This window comes from Canis lupus, chromosome 1 (assembly GCF_003254725.2).
Source record: "Canis lupus dingo isolate Sandy chromosome 1, ASM325472v2, whole genome shotgun sequence".
In the NCBI taxonomy this organism is placed as follows: Eukaryota; Metazoa; Chordata; class Mammalia; order Carnivora; family Canidae; genus Canis; species Canis lupus.
The window spans coordinates 91,699,688-91,718,757 of NC_064243.1; the positions used below are offsets into that span (position 1 = coordinate 91,699,688).

General features: G+C 40.3%; 1 protein-coding gene across 1 annotated transcript in view; it reads right to left on the minus strand.

Annotated features, from left to right (window-relative positions):
* The window catches only part of LOC112643516 (histone-arginine methyltransferase CARM1-like), a 253,878-nt gene that overhangs the window by 101,751 nt on the left and 133,057 nt on the right, over window positions 1–19,070 (minus strand). Inside the window, exons 4-5 of the mRNA XM_035709112.2 lie at window positions 4,690–4,796; window positions 3,746–3,850 (exon numbers count right to left, since the gene is read on the minus strand). Of these exons, the coding sequence (XP_035565005.2) occupies window positions 3,746–3,850; window positions 4,690–4,796 (212 nt within the window). The remainder of the gene's footprint in view (window positions 1–3,745; window positions 3,851–4,689; window positions 4,797–19,070) is intronic.

The window sequence follows — 19,070 nt, forward strand, 5'->3', positions numbered from 1 at the left end:
TTTCCCTAAACCAAAGTATTACCTCCAGGAAACATTTTCAAACCACGAAGAACTGATCAATAGTTTGGAGGGTTTTTTGGTTTTGTTTTTTAAAATTTGTATTATTTTTATTATTTTAAAAATATTTTACTTACTTATTTGGCAGAGAGAGAGCAAGCAAGCGAGCAATGTGCACAAGCAGGGGTAGGGGCAGACAGAGGGAAAGGGAAAGGCAAACTCCCTGCTGAGCAGGGAGTCCAATGCAGGACTCGATCCCAGGACCCTGAGACCATGACCCAAGCTGAAGGCAGACGCTTAACCGACTGAGCCACCCAGACACCTGTTTTTTGTTTTTGTTTTTTAATTAGCAAAAAATATCTACCTTTGGTCAGTAAGACTGATTACCCACAATCCTGAATACCAGGTAAAGTGTCAAAAGAAACAAGCGTTTCCCTCCTCTATCCCAATCCTGCCCACCTGCCATAATGAGGTCCTTCTTGTTAGGAATGTTTACTTCCTATCTGCTAACCAGGCAGGCCCCACTGGCAAGGCAAAGGTCCCAGACACATCAAGACATATGACAAGACAGAGGAGACTCTGTGGCCAAATACAACCATTTCTTATCTTATCTTTGCTTCCTACCATCACCCTCACTCTCCAGAGTCCCCAGATCTGGTCCTGGGAAAGTCAGAGAGAGTCCACCTCACCCTTCCTCTCCCACCAAGCACAGCTGTGAAACCTGAACTCAATGCATGGAACAGGTACTTGAAGACTCTGAAAAGTATATAGTAGCAGGTGGACTGGGGAAGACCCAAAGTCAAAATTCAACCAAACCAAATCCTCTACCCCACCCATGGTCTGAACTCAACACACCAGAAATGGGTACCCGGATGCAGACAAGAGAGCTCCTGAAGACACTTAGCTCTGGCTCTGGCATCAAGAAAGGAAACTATAATCTCAAATATGGAAATACTCTGGTTTTCCCTTCCTCCTTTTTTTTTTCCTTTCCCTCTTCCTTCTCCTCTCCCTCCTTTCTTTTCCTTCCCTTTCTTCTCTTCGAGTCTTCTAGCCTCCAGTAATCTAGTAGTAGTGACAGCATCAGTCTACAGGAGTCAAAATGACAAGGGAGGGGAACCTACCTCTTCATTCAGTGGTGTGGTTATTTCCAAAGGCTGAGGCCACCCCCCACTGCCTTTTTTCTTTCTTTGTCCCCTCTCTGCTTGGCCAGTGTGGGCAAAGTCATGGAAGTACATGACAGAGTGAGCTTTGTGCCCAGAGACTAAGAAGTGGTCCCAGAGAATCAGAAAGTACCAGGGAAATCATGGAGGAGGAAGGACCTTGGAAAGGCAACTCCATCAAGTTTTCTGTTTTTAAAATAAATTCCTGGGCTCACTGTCAATCTGTATATGCATGAATCTAACCTTAATTAGCAAGCATATCAGTACTTTGAGAAGTCTGCCAGGCACCAGACTGACCACAGGGTAACACACACATGCAGACCCAAACAGCACTGCCAAAGACTTTGGAAAACTGAACTGACATGAGAACCAGAGCTCTCAGAAGGTCAACTAGTGAGCATTAAACTCGTAGCCAGAACCTAACCAAGCTTGAATGAAAACTAAAAGAAATATATCAGTGTTCTCCCTAGGCATTAAATAAGACCTAGAATCTCATAATATTCAAAATGCACAGGATACAATCCAAAATTCCTTGCCATATGAAGAATCAGGAAAACTTTAATTCCCTTGGAAAGGACAATTGACTAAACAGCAATAACACAGATGTTAGAATTATCTGACAAAAACTATGATAAAAAAGCTCCAACCAGCAATCACGAACACTGCTGAGACCAATGGGTAAAATAGTCTCAGGTAAAAAACAGATGACATAAACAGGAGCCAGATGGAAATTTTGGAATTGAAAAATACAATAACCAAAAAAAGAAAAAAGAAAATAGAATAACCAAAAACAACAACAACAAAAATACCACCTCTGCTGGGCTCAAGAGCAGAATGAAGATGACAGAGGAAAGAAAGCCAGGGGCAAATCAACTTCTAGCTGGGTGACCATTTATCACTACTTTTTCATACAGTTTTCTCTCTGTTTTAATTAACTACTGCTGCATAACAAGCCACATTAAAATTTAGGGGCTTAAACTGGAACCAATTTGTAGTTTCTCTCACTTCCATGGGAGGGTTGGGCAGCTTCTCTGCTAGTCTTGCCTAGATACATTCATGTTTCTACATTCAGCTGGAGGGGTGGCTGGACTGGCTGTCCAAGATGGCCCCATGCATAGGAGTGGCAGTTGGTGCTGGCTGTTGACTGGCATGTCAGGTCTCTTTAATGTGACCTTTCAACATCTAGGAGGCTAGACTGGGCTTCTTCATGATGTGATACAGGGTTCCAAGAGGATGAGGTCCAGAGCCACAAAGTCCCTTAAGCTCTAGGCTCTGAAATCCATACAGTGTTAACCTCTGTCATAGTGTTTTGGGGAAAGCATACCAGAAGGAGAGCACAGAGATAAAGGCAAAACAAAACAAAACAAAACAAAAAAACACAACACTTCTCTTGATGAAAGAAAAGCTATTAAGACTTTGCAAATGGGTGTGGACACAGGGAACCATGAATCTTTAGGACCATTATTTCAATCTTCCACCACCATACCCTTCTGGGGGAATTAATGCCTCAAATAGAAGGCATGGTCTACTATTGCTATGGCAGTAGAAGAGACTGTGAGACCCAGAGAGGTTTAGAGTCTTGCCTAAGATCCCACAGCTAGTTAGGGAGAAAACATAAAACAAATCCCAGGAGTCCACTGACCAGTCCTCATGTCTCTGCGATGAGCCACATGGTATTTTGCACACTGGCTAATTTAACAGGCTGGAGAATAATGGGCGACACTTGTATAATGTGTTAGCAGTCACTCATCATTCAGATCCATTTTGTGAAGGAAATCAGTGCCGGCTCTTGTGGAGTCCATGAAAAAAGCTGAAGCAAAGAGACTCCCTAAGAACCATTTATTATGCAGCAACAGAGGTCCTGACCCATTCAGTGCTCCGAGACATAACATATTCAGTCCCTTGCCTTCCTGGTACTCAGAGCTTAATTTCCTCATTGAGGCAAAATTCACATAACATAAAATTAACCATGACTCATTTTACATTGTAAAATTCAGGGTCAATTGGCACTTTCACTATGTTATGTAACTGTTACCTATTATCAAGTTTCAAGACCTTTCTATCACCCTAAAAGGAAACCCTGTACCCATTAAGCACCACTCCCCATTTCTCTCTCCCTCTGTCCCCGGCCACCATGAGTCTGCTTCCTTTCAATGGACTTGCCTATTCTGAATGTTTCGGTTACGTGGAATCATATGCATGAGCTTTTGTGACTTCTTTCACTTGGCGCATTTTTGAGGTTCATCCATGTTGAAGCATGTACCAGCACTGTGTTATTTTTATGGATAAGATAAATCTGAAAGACACCATCAACATCCTATTGTATGGATAGACCACATTTTGTTTATCCAGTCATCAGTTGATGGGCATTTTGGGTTCTTTCTATGTTCTGGAAATTGTGAATAGTGCTGCTATAAACATTCACATACAAATAGTCGCTTGAGTACCCGCTTTCAATTCTTTGGCGTATATGATCAGGAGTGGAATTTTTGGGTCATATGGTAATTCTATCAAAGCTTAATCTTTATTCTAGTTTTTGACAAGGTTTCTTAAATGGTTTGAGATTAATAACATGCTGCCAGCATTACCTTGTCTCTAAAGTCAATGTGGTTCTGGAGGATGGCTCTGTGGTACGTGGCTGTCCTCACGAAATCTTGCATCATGTTCTGCTGCTGGGAAATGCAGCCATAAAACTGTAAGGAAAAGAGAAGGATGGGGAGAGTAAACAACCCACAAGGCATCATTTCATGACCATCTAGTCAAGGTAGGCTGAGCCTAACACACAGGCAAGCCGAAGCTCAGAAAGATGCAGTAACCTATCCATATTTGCCCTATTTGTAAGGTCTAGAACTATAAGTCAATCTCAGACTTCCAAAGGCTGCTCCATTCACAGATTCAGGCCTAGATATTGCCCAGGTAGGTGCCCAGGGTTCTCAAAGCAAAGGCTATGAGAGAACACAAAGAAGAATAATAGGCACAAGAGAGAGAAAGAGGCCAGAGACAAAAGGGACGTCTCTAATGAGTCCTGAGTCAGGAGAGAAATGCAGGACTTGGACAGAAGTCTTGAGAGAGGGCAGGTGTAGGGCAGGTGGTGACGATGGTCATTCTTATCAGGCAAGCCAGCTGAGTGATATGGTGCATACAAATCCATGATCACTGAGTCACAAATACCGTCATCCTAACTGCCACCATTTGATGGGGTTTGCTGTTATAGGCACCACACTGAATTCATATACATCCTCTCATCAAGTTAAATCATTAAAAAAAATAGATGAATTTTCATCCCCAGACAACAAAAGTGAGGCCAGGAAGTACAGCAACTTGCCCACATCCTGACAACTTGAGAAGTGAAGGTGGTGAGGATTCCAACCTGGGCTGTGCCACCGCTCAGGGGACCACGCCATGAGTAGTGGCAGAGCCATGCCCACGGCATCCTCCCCGACCACCAGCCTGCCCAGGTGTGTCCACAGGGGTGTCCACAGGTGTGCAGCACCTGGAACCCACTCCTGTCCGCCAGGGCAACTTTCCTGACCTGGAAGTACTGCACGGCAGATGCCTCTTCTGTCCGCTGGTTGAACACCGACAATTCCTTTTTCTCATTCCGGCATCTTTTCAAGGTATTTGAAAAGGAGCTGAGATCTGCAAGGATAAAAAGCAGATCCGTTTCTATACTGAGGGAACCACAGTACTCAGCACTGCAACCACAGAACTCAGCACTGCACTCTGTACAAAAGTCTGAGAAAATATTAGAAGATTCAAAGGGCACGTTGATCCCCGGACGCACACACGATAGGAATGGCAAGGTGGAAGCAGGAGCCACTCTGAGATGTGACAGCCTTCGACTCGTCAGGCATACTTGTGTTCATCAGTGTCATGGGAGAGAGCCAAGTGGGACACGCAGAGGCTGGGCTCAGGGAATTCTCCGGGTCCTGTGTTCATAAAGCTTACAGGCTTATTCTCAGTACATGCTCTGGGGAATGTGATTGTTGATGATAATGAAAAAATATATGTGAATATAAAAACATATATAATGAATATATATACATATGTGTGTATATATAATCTCACTCCATTGTCACAACAGGGTGTTTTTTACATTTAGTATACTCCAGGTGTAGAGAGAAAAAATAAAATAACTGAAGATATGTGGATATAAGGAAATGCTTTTATAATTTGAGGAAAAGAAATAAATAGATGAAGGCTCAGAAAATCCCCAAAGTATTATTACTAATAGATAACACAGCACAAAGTGGTCAAGTTTTGTGACTTCAGCCTTAGAAATGTCACCACACCTGGGTGGCTCAGTGGTTGAACATCTGCCTTTGGCTCAGGACATGATCCCGGGGTCCTGGGATTGAGTCCCGCATCGGGCTCCCCGCGGGAAGCCTGCTTCTCCCTCTGCCTATGTCTCTGCCTCTCTCTGTGTCTCTCATGAATAAATAAATAAAATCTTGAAAAGAAAAAAAAAAAAAAAAAAAAAGAAATGTCTCTTACATCCCGCCCAGTGGTCCTTATCGCCTGTGACCTTCTCCCTTTCCACCACTGGTGATATGACCAGGTCTCTCCTTTACAGCCCGTGCTGGATTCCTGATGCCCACACACACTCAGTTCACCACGAGCTCCAGCCCCTCACATGTGTCTGGCCTTGCATGCTACCCTGCACACCTTCTCCTTGTGCACTGCGTCCTCCACACTTCTGCCATGCTAAAGTGCTTACAAATGCCCACATCAACCTGGTCCTGGCCTGGTTTCTTGACTTGAAACCGTATCTCTTCTCTTTAAATTCACTTTTTAAAAGGTTTTATTTATTTATTTATTCATGAGAGACACACAGAGAGAGGCAGAGACATAGGCAGAGGGGAAGCAGACTCCCTGCGGAGAGCCCAATATGAAACTCGATCCCAGGACCCCGGGATCATGACCTCAACCACTGAGCCACTCAGGTGCCCCTAAATTCACTTTTGACATCAAACTCCTATTTATCCCCCAAGATTTAACTCAATCAGCATTTCCTCATTGCTATGTTCTGGAACACCCACAGGCATGGTGGGCTTCAACACTTGATGAGAATCACCTGGAAAGACTTTTTACACTATGGATGCTGGACCCTCATCCCACACCTGCTTAGTCAATGTTCTGATGATGAGGCCAAGGCATGTCCAGAGTTAGTTTTCATGTGTAAGCCAGGGATGAGAGCCTTTGCTCAAATCTCATGTTCTCAGCTTACCACCATATTTCATATTTTATTGAAAATATCTTTTTAAAAAAATCTATCTATAGCAAACTATTTTAGGGCACGGTTTAGGGCTTCAGTCTTCACAAATAGTACTAAGAGAGCAGCCACTCAATAAACACATCTGAAATGAATGTGGTAAAACTATTTTCAATTTGTGAGCCAGCCCTGTGAAGCTCTGGGGCTGCCCCATGTCCAGGGGGATAGGTTGAAAAGATACCTTGTCTGAGAATAAATATGTGAACATACCTAACACAGCTCCACTCAAGGGAATGCCATGTACTCTAAAGAAACTTGGAGATGGATAAAGGAATGGTGGAATAAGTCAAAATTAGATTTACAGTGTATGCTGAACAGTGTCAAATGCTCACCCCAATTATAAACCCCCATCTAGCTAGTGTCCCCATGTGGATCTCTCTTTTATAAGAATGGCTTGTTGACTAAAACTTTACCTGCATTATGAAATTTTCTGTCGACTCTTTATCTTTTGCAATTATACCCTTATAAAGGAGAGGATGTAAGCAATGATTTTTAAGTAATTGCAAAACCGACACCTAAAAAGTATAGAACATTTGCAAAATGCAACAAACTAAAAAGAAGAAAATAAAAGTATGCAATTTATGCAAGCTATTAATTATTAACATTTCATTGTATGGTGTTTTGGAGTGTTTGAGTGCACGCGCATGCGTGCAAAAATTCCTCTGCAAAATTCTGTTGCACTATTTTGTAAATACATCTTTTCATTCAAGATACTCTGAATAACTTCTCACATTATTAAGTAGTCTCTCCACCTGACTGTTAATGGATGTATGCTTCAACTTTCATGGATGTGCCATGTTAGCCAATTCCCTGTGGTTAGATTCCCGAGTCTCTACCCTGGTCTACTGTACCAGAATGACAGAGCCCAGCACTTGTATTTTTAGCTGTGTCCCTGGTGATTCTGATGACAAGACATTTTTGAGAACTCCACTTAGTAGAACCTCTGTATAATATGTATTCTAACTCTACATTACATTAAAATATGTGCTATTTCTTCACAACTTTTTCCTACACGGGCAATAAATAGATGAATTGGTATTTCTGCTCCCTTACAATATTTTTTTAATACAATCTTTTTTTTAATTAATTAATTTATTTATTTATGATAGGCACACAGTGAGAGAGAGAGAGAGAGGCAGAGACACAGGCAGAGGGAGAAGCAGGCTCCATGCACCGGAAGCCCGACGTGGGACTTGATCCCGGGTCTCCAGGATCGCGCCCTGGGCCAAAGGCAGGCGCCAAACCGCTGCACCACCCAGGGATCCCACAATATTTTTTTAATTAAAAAAATAATATGTAAATAACTTAATCATATTAAATTTCAAAATGCAGAAGAGAAAGTCAGGAAGGATAAATGATTCCTAGATATAACCACTAATAGGATTTTGAGATAAAATCTCCCACTAATTTTTCTTTGTTATGTTTTTATCTACCACCATATTACTTATAATAATAGTATCGTACTCTACTGTTTTACAACTTGCTTTGTCATGACAAATAGTTAGGCTTTTCTGTGTCAGGTGCCCCTAAATTCACTTTTGACATCAAACTGGTGATATGAAGTTGACAGACTTTTCCTATGAAGTCTGTCAACTACACATAAAGCTGCAAAGCTCAATAATTACAATGTCTTTTTGCTCTTCTCTTATTTGTTCTCAGAGGCAACATCAGAGACTTAGTAGATCTTAATTTCAACAAGGTTTTTAACTATGTTCTTTCAAATCTTGAACCTACTTATTTGCTTATCAAGTTCTACTGGGTGTCAAAAGTACCAACCCTATTAAACTATAATCTATATTTGTATTTTATTTCTTTTAAAAGATACCAGATAATATTTTCAGACTCTAAAATATTTTAAAACTTTGTTAGATAAAAACTTGCAACAAACAAGTTAAACAAGTATAAAGGGAACACACCTCAATATTACAAAGGTATATATGACAATCCTGCAGCTGACATCATACTCAATAGTACAACATTGAAAGCTTTTCTCTAAGACCGGAAACAAGACAAGGATGCCCATTCTCACCACTCCTATTCAACATAGTATTTGAAATCCTACTCATAGCAAATCGCAGTAAAAAGAAATAAATGGCATCCAAATTGGAAAGGAAGAAGCAAAACTGTCTCTGTTTGCAGACAACATGATATTATATATAGAAAACCCTAAAGGACCCCACCAAAAATTGTTATAACCAATGAATTCAATAGAGTTGCAAGATACAGTATCAATACACAAAAATCAGTTGTGTTCCTAAACTCCAACAATGAACTACGAGAAAGAGAAATTAAGAAAGCAAAATCCTATTTAATATTGCATCAAAAAGAATGACATATTTGGAAATAAATTGAATCAAGGAGGGGACACCAATTATCTGTACTCGAAACTATAAGACATTGATGAAAAACATTGAAGATGACACAAATAAGTGTAAATATATCTTGTGTTCATGGTTTGGAAGAATTAATATTGTTAAAATGTCCATACACCCAAAGCAATCTACAGATTTAATGTCATCCATATCACAGAAAAAGAAAAATAATCCTGAAGTTTATATGGAACCACAAAATTCCTAATAGCCAAAGCAATCTTGAGAAAAAAGAACAAAGCGGAGGCATTACACTTTCTGATTTCAAACTATATTGCAAAGTTGCAGTAAGTAAAACAGTATGGTGTTGTCATAAAAACAGACACACAGATTAATGGAACAGGATAGAGAGCCTCTTGCCTACATACATATCAATGTACAACAAAGATGTCAAGAATATCTTATGGGGAAAGGATAGTGTCTTTAATAGATGATGCTGGGAAAACTGGAGAAGAATGTACCCAAACCTCTATCTTACACCATATACAACATCAACTCAAAAGGGATTAAAGAATTGAACATAAGATCTGAAACCATAAAACTTCTAGAAGAAAATGGGAATAAACACCTCAACATTGATCTTGACAATGATTTTTTTTTAATTCGACACTAAGAACAAAGGTAACAACAGGAAAAATAAATAAATGGGACTACATCAAACTAAAAAGCTTCTGCACTGTGAAGGAAACCATCAAGAAAATGAAAAGGCAGCTACTGAATGGGAGAAAATAAATGCAAATCATATATCTGATAAGGAGTAAATACCCAAAGTATATAAAGAACTCATACAACTCAATAGCAGGAAAAAAAAAAAAAAGCCACCTCCACTCAATCTGGTTAAAAAATAGGTGAAGGGACTGAGTAGACATTTTGCCAAAAACATACAGATGACCAACAGATACATGCTTCATATCACTCATCATCAAGTAAATGCAAATCAAAAACACAAGACATCACCTTATACCTGTTACAGTGGTTATCATCAAAAAGACAAAAGATAACAAGTGTCAGTGAGGATGTGGAGAAAAGGGGACCCTTATGCACTGTTAGAAGGAATGTAAATTGGTGCAGCCACTGTGGAAAACAGGATGGATGCTCCTCAAAAAATTAAAATAGAACTACTATATGATCCAGCAATCCCATTGCTGGGTATATACCCAAAGGAAGTGAAATCATCATCTCCAAGAGATGCCTTCACTCCCATGTTCACTGCAACATTATTCACAATAGCTAAGATATGGAAATAGCCAAAGTGTCTGTCAACAGATGAATGGATAAAGATACATATCTTGTTATATATATTATATCATATGCATCTACTTCCTGCAATGAAATATTAATTCAGCTATGAGACAGAGGAAATTCTGCCATTGGGGACAACATGGGTAGAACTTGATGGCATTAAATTAAATGAAATAAGACAGATGAAGACAAATACAGTATGTTATCACTTACATGTGGAATCTTCTTTTAAAAAGTCAAATTCATAGAAAGAAAGAGTAGAAAAGTGGTTCCTTAGAGTTTTCTGGCTGGGGGGGCGGGGCAGAAAAGAATAGGGAGAGGTCGGTAAAGGGATATAAATGTTCAGCTATAGGAGGCATAAGGTCTGAGGATCTAATGTATTACATGGTGACTATAGTTGCTTAACAACATACTGCATAACTGAAATTTGCTGAGAGAACTGAAATGGCCTCACCAAAAAAATAAAATAAGATAATAAAATAAAATAAAATAAATAAATAAATAAAATAAAATAAAATAAAATAACATAAATAAAATAAAATAAAATAAAATTTCTTGGGCATACTAAAACACCCAAGAAGATATTAGATAATATTGACTCAGCTCTAGGCTGAGGGAACTGGCACCTCTCCAATTCCCTCTGCGCTCTCAGAGACTGCCAGCAGTGGTCTGTGTCACCCATCTGTGAGTTCTTTGAGTCCTGGGCATCTAAGCTGTTTGGGCTTTCAAAGCCTACAGTAAATTCATTTGTTCAACAGTCTTTTGAATATTCCCAACAGTTGCAAATCTTCATACCTTGGGGGACAGTTGAGCTTTTAATATACCCCAAAATAATAGGTGCCTAATTTAGTAAACAAGATGTGTGATGCATTGAAAAGTATCACTTTTGGTTAACAAACAAGATTATGACTATCAAGTAATGTGAATAGTCTTGTGTCACTCAACTGTCTCCAAAAGAAAATGTAAAAGAGAAGCTCCAGCAAAGTTTTAGGTTACATCAGTATCCATACAATACATTAACAGTCTTCTAAAGTAAACAGTAATCGGATAAATTACCTCTATTATGTTTCTGTTAAAAATATTATAATATTATTTTAGACGCTATACTCACAACTTTATCAGAATTTCCTGTTTGACAAGTTTAAGATGTATTTATGGGATTTAGAAAATAGGGAGCATCTTCCAAAGTCCAGGAATCAGCATCAGTTAAGTCCTGCCTATGGTGATTTCTGTCACAATGGCTCCCAGGAGAATGTTCTCTTTACAGCCTCCCTTGCCTTTATTTTAATGGTTAAAATAAATGTGTGCAAATAAAGGAAATGTTTGTGTTTCCATATGATGTATAAAGATTTTTTTAAAAAAATAACTTTAAAAAGGAAAAGAAACTTAATTGTTGATTCTTCTCTCCCCTCAGTCTCCCGGAAAAAGGACTCTGGAAGACACTGTCTTAATCCATTTGGGCTGCTCTAGCAAAGTACCATAGACTGGGTGATTATAAACAACAGAAATCCATTCCTCACAGGTCTGGAGGCTGGAAGTCCAAGATCAGCGTGTCAGCACAGTCAGGTTCTGGTGAGATCCTTTTCTGAGTTGCGGACTACTCTCTTCTGGCTATGTCCTCACATGGCAGAAGGGCCAAGGGACCTCTCTGAGGTCACTTTTATAATCACAATCCTAAGGCCCTGCCTTCAAATACCACCACCTTGAAGATTAGGTTTCAAATACTAGCTTTGGGGGAGACACAAACATCCCATCTACAGTGATGCTCACTGCTGAATCCAAACTGAGATGCAACATGAGTAACCTACCTTCTCTTCCTTGGTTCTCCAAACTAGGGGGAGGGACTTTTGATAAGAGGAGTGAAGGGAGTCTTTAAATCCAGCAGGTAATTCTATGTTTTGGAGAACATTTGGGCAAAAGGTATTTATTATTATTATTATTATTATTATTATTATTATTATTATATGAAAGAACTTTTTGATCTGCAGGCACCATTTGTTTGAAAGATGCCATTCTTCGCTCCTGAAGGAAGAAAAGAAAGGCTTGCTGTTTAGAACATAATCAAAGTCTAGGGCCGCCTGGGTGGCTCACTGATTGAGCGGCTGCCTTTGGCTCAGGGCGTGATCCCAGGATCAAGTCCTGCATTGGGCTCCCTGTAGGGAGCCTGCTTCTCCCTCTGTCTATGTCTCTGCCTCTCTCTCTCTCTCTCTCTCTGTGTCTCATGAATAAATAAATACAATCTTTTAAAAAAAAATAATCAAAGTCTAAATGGACATTACGTTTGCATATTGGCTCCTTCAGCAACTCAGGGTAGAAAGGGTGGGGAGAAAGGGGTCAGAACCACTGCTGTGGAATAGAGGTCCCAGTTGGGTATATCCCAGAAGTCTGAAGCTGAGGGCAGAGTTTTTAAGGATGGGGATATGCCCTCAATGATGACACAATAATACAAGCCTAGTCCCTCTGACACAGCAGGGCCTAGGGGTAAAATAGTAATGCCTCTCAAAGGACACACTTCACACTGGGAAGATGGTGGCTTGGTAGAATTGATATTGCAGCCATGCTGGCTTCAACTGCCATGTTTTGTCATTTTTTCACCACAGAGATGTAAATTTCTCTATTGTATAGATATTAACCATGCTACTGTCAGGATTCTAATTATTTCACTTTGATTCTCAATCTTGATTTCAGTTTCTTCTTAACAAGCTATCACTCTTCCATTTTAGCATGCAGTTATACTCTGTGGATCCAGAGACTCCAGAGACACACCATTTCCTTTTTGGTGCTGCTTCGAAAAGGACCAGATTGACTGGATCTGTTTTTGTTTGCTTGCTTCTCTTAAATAGCTGCTATTTACAAGTGATACTGTCTGTAGCACTTTCCATACAGTTTATTTACCAAGATACTAGCATCTTTTTTTGCAGGAAAGGGTGATACCTGCCTGGCTGCATCAGCTGTTCTGGCCACATGTCCCAAAATTATACCAGAAAACACACTACTGACAATATGATAATCATGGTGTAGATATTTTTTTAAAAATAAAAAACAAAACAATAATCATATGTCGAACTCTAAACATGGTTGCAGAACTGCTTTTGGCTATCTTGACAAATTTACATACAGCCTATTTTAATTTCCTTCAGCCCATGAGCTCAAGTTTGCCAAATTGAGCTCATTTCACTGGGCACATAAGGAAGCGATCTATTTTCCTGAAGTCAGAATACAAAAAAGACAGCAATGCTGACCACTCGCCCCCATTCAATTCTCCTTCCCCTATCCTCATGGTCTGGGTGCTTTCCCCTTCAGGATGGAAATGGCTTAGAATAATTTAGGATACATTTCATTGATTCGTCCTATCTGGTCAGAGCTGCAGAAGCAGAACTGTATCATCAGGGCATCATCTGAGCAGCACCCATATGCTGCCAACAGCTGCAATGCAGATCTTCTCTCTGAATACATCCCAAACAGCTATACCTGCAGGGGACTCTGCTGCTGAGTAAAGTTCAACATAAGGATAGCTCTTTTTAGGTCTCATACAAGCAGGGTTTCTTAGGAAAGTAGCAAAAGGACTTAGATAGAAAGTAGATTCATTGAGCAATCAACAGAGCATCACTGTGAGACACTGGATATTTCCATTGCATAACATGAAAAAGCTAGAAAAATGGACAGCTTCACCAAACTTCAAGCTAGTTTCTCCCTTCTAGTGTTTCTGTTTCAAAAAAAAAAAAAAAACCAAAAAACTTGTCAGCATTCAGTGAAAGCAATTGCCAAATCAACCTCTCTTAAAACAAAGGTACTTATGCACTCTGAGAAACTGAATGTATTATTGCTTTGCTCTTCTTTCAAAGCTTTGCAATTTGCAACCAAAGCTATAATTCACAATCCACATAACACTTACCTACCAAATGTTAGTACAAAGCACATTGGGGAGGGCAATTGGGGAGTATTTTGTATACTTGTCACATTTCTACATGTTAAGAGTCTTATGCAAAAACACATTTTGTCAAATTTCAAAGCAATCTTCCTGCATAGATTAAAAACCAATTAAACGCTTGAGATGATCAGCATTGACCTAAACATTATTAAAAAAAAAAGTGAAGAAGATAGGTTGTGAAGGTACGTTTGTTCATTTGTTTTAATATTGAACCAAGTCCCTCATTCCTGTGGGATCCTAGCCCTCTTGCCCTGACACTCTACCCACAACAGGGAAAGCCCACAATCTAAGAACCGTGTAGTCTCCAGTAAGCAGAAGGAACAGGGGTTGGCGTTGGACGGAGGGATAATTGACTGAGCCCGAGCAAGAAAAAGATTCTAAGGCAAGGACATCAGTGAAAACTCTTTTGTTGGCAAGTGGTGGAAATCCAACTAAGTTTAACTGAAATAGAAACGTTATGGCTCACAAAACTGAAAAAATCAAGGATTAAAATTCCATTTTTAAGAATGGCTGTGTCCAGGAGCTCAAATGATATTTTTAAGACACATTCTCTCTCTCTACCTCTACCTCTATTTCTTAACTCTGTCTCTGTCTCTCTTTCTACTTCTGTCTTTTTCTCTTTCTTACTGCGTATTTTCTCTGTTTCGGCTTCATGCTCAGGGGGATGGCATGACCCCTTGCAGAACAAGATGACCACCTGCATCTCCACATCTACATTGTTACCAGCTCAGCAAGTCCTGTCTTTCCAAATTGTTCCAACAAAAGCCCCAGACTGAGTTCCACTGAGTCTTGTTAAATCAAAGACCCATTTCTGAATCAAGTGTTCTGGCCGGAGGTCCGTGTCAACTGACCAGACTAGAGCCAGCCGCATCTAAACCCAAAGGAAAACTGGGCTTCTGTTAGCAGAAGCAAGGAGAGTAAAGACAGGCTAAACTTTTCACTGCTAAGACAGAAGTAGAAACATTACAGGCTAAGGGGAAACAGGGCAAGGAGAAGTGAGAAAATCTGTGGGCTTCGGGGGGCAGACTGGAGAGAGGTGAGCCATGGAGAACAGACACTCAGCTGCTTGGCTTCTGAAATCTTTGAGCTTGGGCTAGCCTCAACCTGGACTGTTTTCCCAGCCCAGAGTGCTGCTGTGAAAGACCTACTACAGAGAAACCGAGCCAACACTTCGGGTCCTATAACACGTAGTGTCCCCAACACTGCCACAGTCACCAGCTTCATCTTCCTGTCCACCTTCTCTAAGACTATCCAGCCCTGCTAACAGCTCCTGATGTTCTGTTCAGGCCCCTGGATCCCATATCCCACGTTAGCTAAGAATGAGCTGCTGAACAAAGGGTCACACAGCCTGCCTGAAACAAGAGACGTGGGGACACCGGAATAAAGTGGCTGGGCCCTGAAGCTCCAAAGGGAGGGGGCAATCCTGTATCCTCATTTTCCTGTCCCAGTGAAATTGTCAAATCCATTTCCTTTCAAAAGGATTCTAGTAATTGATGGTTACCAGACAGGAGGAGGACTGGGGGATGGGTGAAATGGGTGATGGAGATTAGAGTACACTTACCATATCAGATTGAAATAAATAAATAGGATTTTAAAATGAAATGAACTGGGGGAAAAAAAGGAGTCCTGATCTGGATAATAAATTATTGAGTCATTGCAGTCAGAAGATGCTGTAGTTTCAAGGAAGGTGGTTGTGCGGGGTCAAGTGCAAGAGGAAGAGGCAGCTAACAGAGATAATGACATAAAAAAAGGCAGATGGGGGAGTCCATGCAGGGGATACCTAAGTCCCCACTACATCCAGGACACTCTGCTTCTCGGCCTTAAAGGCCGCAATACCATTCCTTAACAGTAACTTCCCTTTTTAAACTGCTTTTTAGGTAGCCTTGATTAGAACAGGAATTCCCCCTACATTCCAACAATTTTTTTCCCCCTCTGGTTTCAATGCCAGTTGACCCAGGTTTACTAAGAGTTTTCTTGCTTTTGGTTTGGTTTAGCTTTTGGTTTTACTAACAATTTTACATATTTCCACATTGTAGTCATTTCAAGTGTTTTGTTTTTTTAAACTGCACTATATTTTTCTCTTTGAATTCCACAAAACCACCTAGTCATGCAAAGGTCACCAGACATGTAGACAGACAAATGGTTCACTGAGGCCAGAATGCACCCTCTGGAGCATTTACGATATATTCACAGAGGGGCTGATTTTCTTATGTGGCAGCAAGAGCCATTATTCAATTAGGTCTTATGGCTGGTGTGTGCCTCCCAGCAAGCAAAGCAATGCAGGTGGACACCAAACAGGTGACATAAAGGTACTTTTCCAATTGTATTAGACTTATATAGTTTTTAAAATGACATTTAACAACTTAAATCAACATTTTTTATGATTGCTTACGCCATATTCCCTACATTCCTGAAACAACTAACTCCGGATAAGCATTAATATAACCCAATATAACATTTTAAAAATGGCAACAGCAGCCCATACTTTGAGAACATCATGTTTGGGGTATTTCATTCAGTCAAGTGAATATTTAGTGTAATAGGAAGACCAGAAAAAAAAATCTCTCTGGCCTTCTCTTTATGTATTATCTGTAAATGAACGAGACAGAAACGCCCTCACCTCGGTTGAGAACATCTGCTCCTATTACAAGGCAAAGAAAAGAAGGTACTTTGTACCTGGCAGACTTGAGACTTTGAGTCACATAAAAAGACCAGTTCAGATGTCAAGGAGCATCTTTTGGTTTTACAATACAACTTTTGAGATCTATCTCTCTTCCCATCCAGACATGGATTTAACAATAATACAACACAGTTGTGCTATCTTTCAAAAAATTAATTTTCTCTTCATTTTTTGGGGGAGAGCAAAATGCAACAACTATCATTTTCTCAATGACATGAGTCTGTAAGTGGCTGAAAGCATGGATATGCACGTGCCTTCTTAGCTCAATCTCTGTGCTGTTTGGTTTTCTCTTTCACATTTATATAGCTGGTCCACCGGGTGCAAAATGACTGAGCATAGGCTAAATCCAGCCCTCAGGCATTTTTAAATTTGGCTATCATGTGTCTTAAAAATCAGAAAAATTTCACAGGAAATGTGAGTTTCTGGCTAAAACTGTGCAGCAGGATATCCCTGGGTCTGAATTTCTCTGTGGCAACAATCAGCACAAGGGAAGTAGCTGCTGCCACCTTTTGAAGGCACTAGGGATCTCCAGCTCATCACAGCTCCCACCATCCTCTTATTCGCAGCCAGCCCATCTCTTATACTTCCACCACCTGCCTGGGCCCTGTTGGCATTTGAGTCTGCGCTCCCATATTCCCCAGGATTGGCTATAAAACTAGGTGGACAATGCCACAACTTAAAATATCAACTATTCCCCTTATATTTCTAAGCACCATGAAACCATAAAAGCTATAGAAAATGACAGTCAAACACACTTTATCATACTCTATTTTCAACTAATTGTTAGTTTCATTTCGAGCTTATAGTTCAAGTTGTTGACCTTCTTAGCAATCACTCCATTTGGCTATTCTGTGTAGATACTCATGAGAGTAGATTCAAACTCTAAGTCTAGAGCTCTTTGATAAGCTTTAGTCATAGGTCACGATCACCCCCAAACAACCCGCTTTCACAGAAATATGGTGTTGCTGACTGCCCTCAGTGTGATTTCATATGTGAAGGTGAGTTTTTATCAGATCATCCTCCTCCCCTAGCCTTTCCCTATAGTTAGAGATGATCTAAGGGATTCAGAAATGTGACATTGACAGTTGAAGAGCTATTCCACTCAGGAAGGATGCCCACAGCATGCACTGCATTCATCCTCCCCTAACAACTGGCCCAACCATCCACTTCCGTGATAAGCAACCAGTGGGTTTAGCAATAGTTGTATGAATGCTCCCTGGTTGACATTCATCTGTACTTCCCTCATGTGGAATGGTATATAATGTGGACCCAAAGTCAGGAGGATTAAATCCAGGGATTTTGATTATCAATCAATATCTTCATGGCTACAACTAGCAGGTTGTTGTTTTAGTGTTTTGTGTGTGTGGCATACCTGAAGCTTTAACTGCACACCAGCTCTAGAATGAATGTTGAGTTTAGAACCCTTGATACTCTGGTATAAAGGATGTTCCATATATGATTAGGGAACCACTTGAAAAATTTTCTTCAGATCTAAATATCAAAAGAAGCTTTGCTTGACATAGTCTGTCCACCTGCCACTGCTCTGCCCCTTGAGGACATCAGGAATCTTATATATTGATAATGTTTCCTCTTTTGCTTGGGTACCAGGATGCTCAGCCAAAATCATGGGTCGGCAGTAATATCTGTGGGTCCTATTATAAGCAGATTGGTGTTTTAATTTCCTCTTGGCCTATCTTCTGTGCTTTCTATATCTTCCCTGATCTTGAAATTTTTGCATTTTTATTTTATTACATAAACGTGTGTGGAAACACAATCTTGCAGTGGAAGAAATTGGGAGATGGATGCATGGATGGATGATGGACAGGAAGACTAATCTATCAATTCCATCATTACCATATGAAGATTTAACAGACTGGTGAAACCAATCTGCATCTTTCTGCCTCACTTTCCACACAATAACCCCACCCCCCCGAACAGCAAATACAAGGACTTTGGAAGCAACAGTGTTGGTCCCATATGCTGAAAGCAGATGGGAGCTGCACTGTCTTCACAGTAGCATCTGCCCAGGAACCAAAGTGAAGAGGAGGAGGCTGGGGGAAAGAGCAGGAGGGGAGAGAAACACAAAAGAGCAATCAGGAGTAGAGAAGAGAGATACTTCCTGCTACCAGTCTCAGCCATGGGTAAAAAGCAAGCACATATTTATGAACTGCTCCATTTGATATTTTCACATTTATGGTGTTATTTAATTCAATCCCCTCTGCCAAGAGGTATTATGATCTCCACTGTACAGATGAAGGAGAGATACAGACACAGTTTTCTCAGAGTCAAATTAGCGAGGCCAATGTTTATTCCAATACCAGCATCTGCATTATACAAAGCAGGAAATTCTAAAACACAGGACATCCTTGAGGGGCTTGTTCTACATTGGGAGAGATAAGGAACAAGGATAGAATTAAGA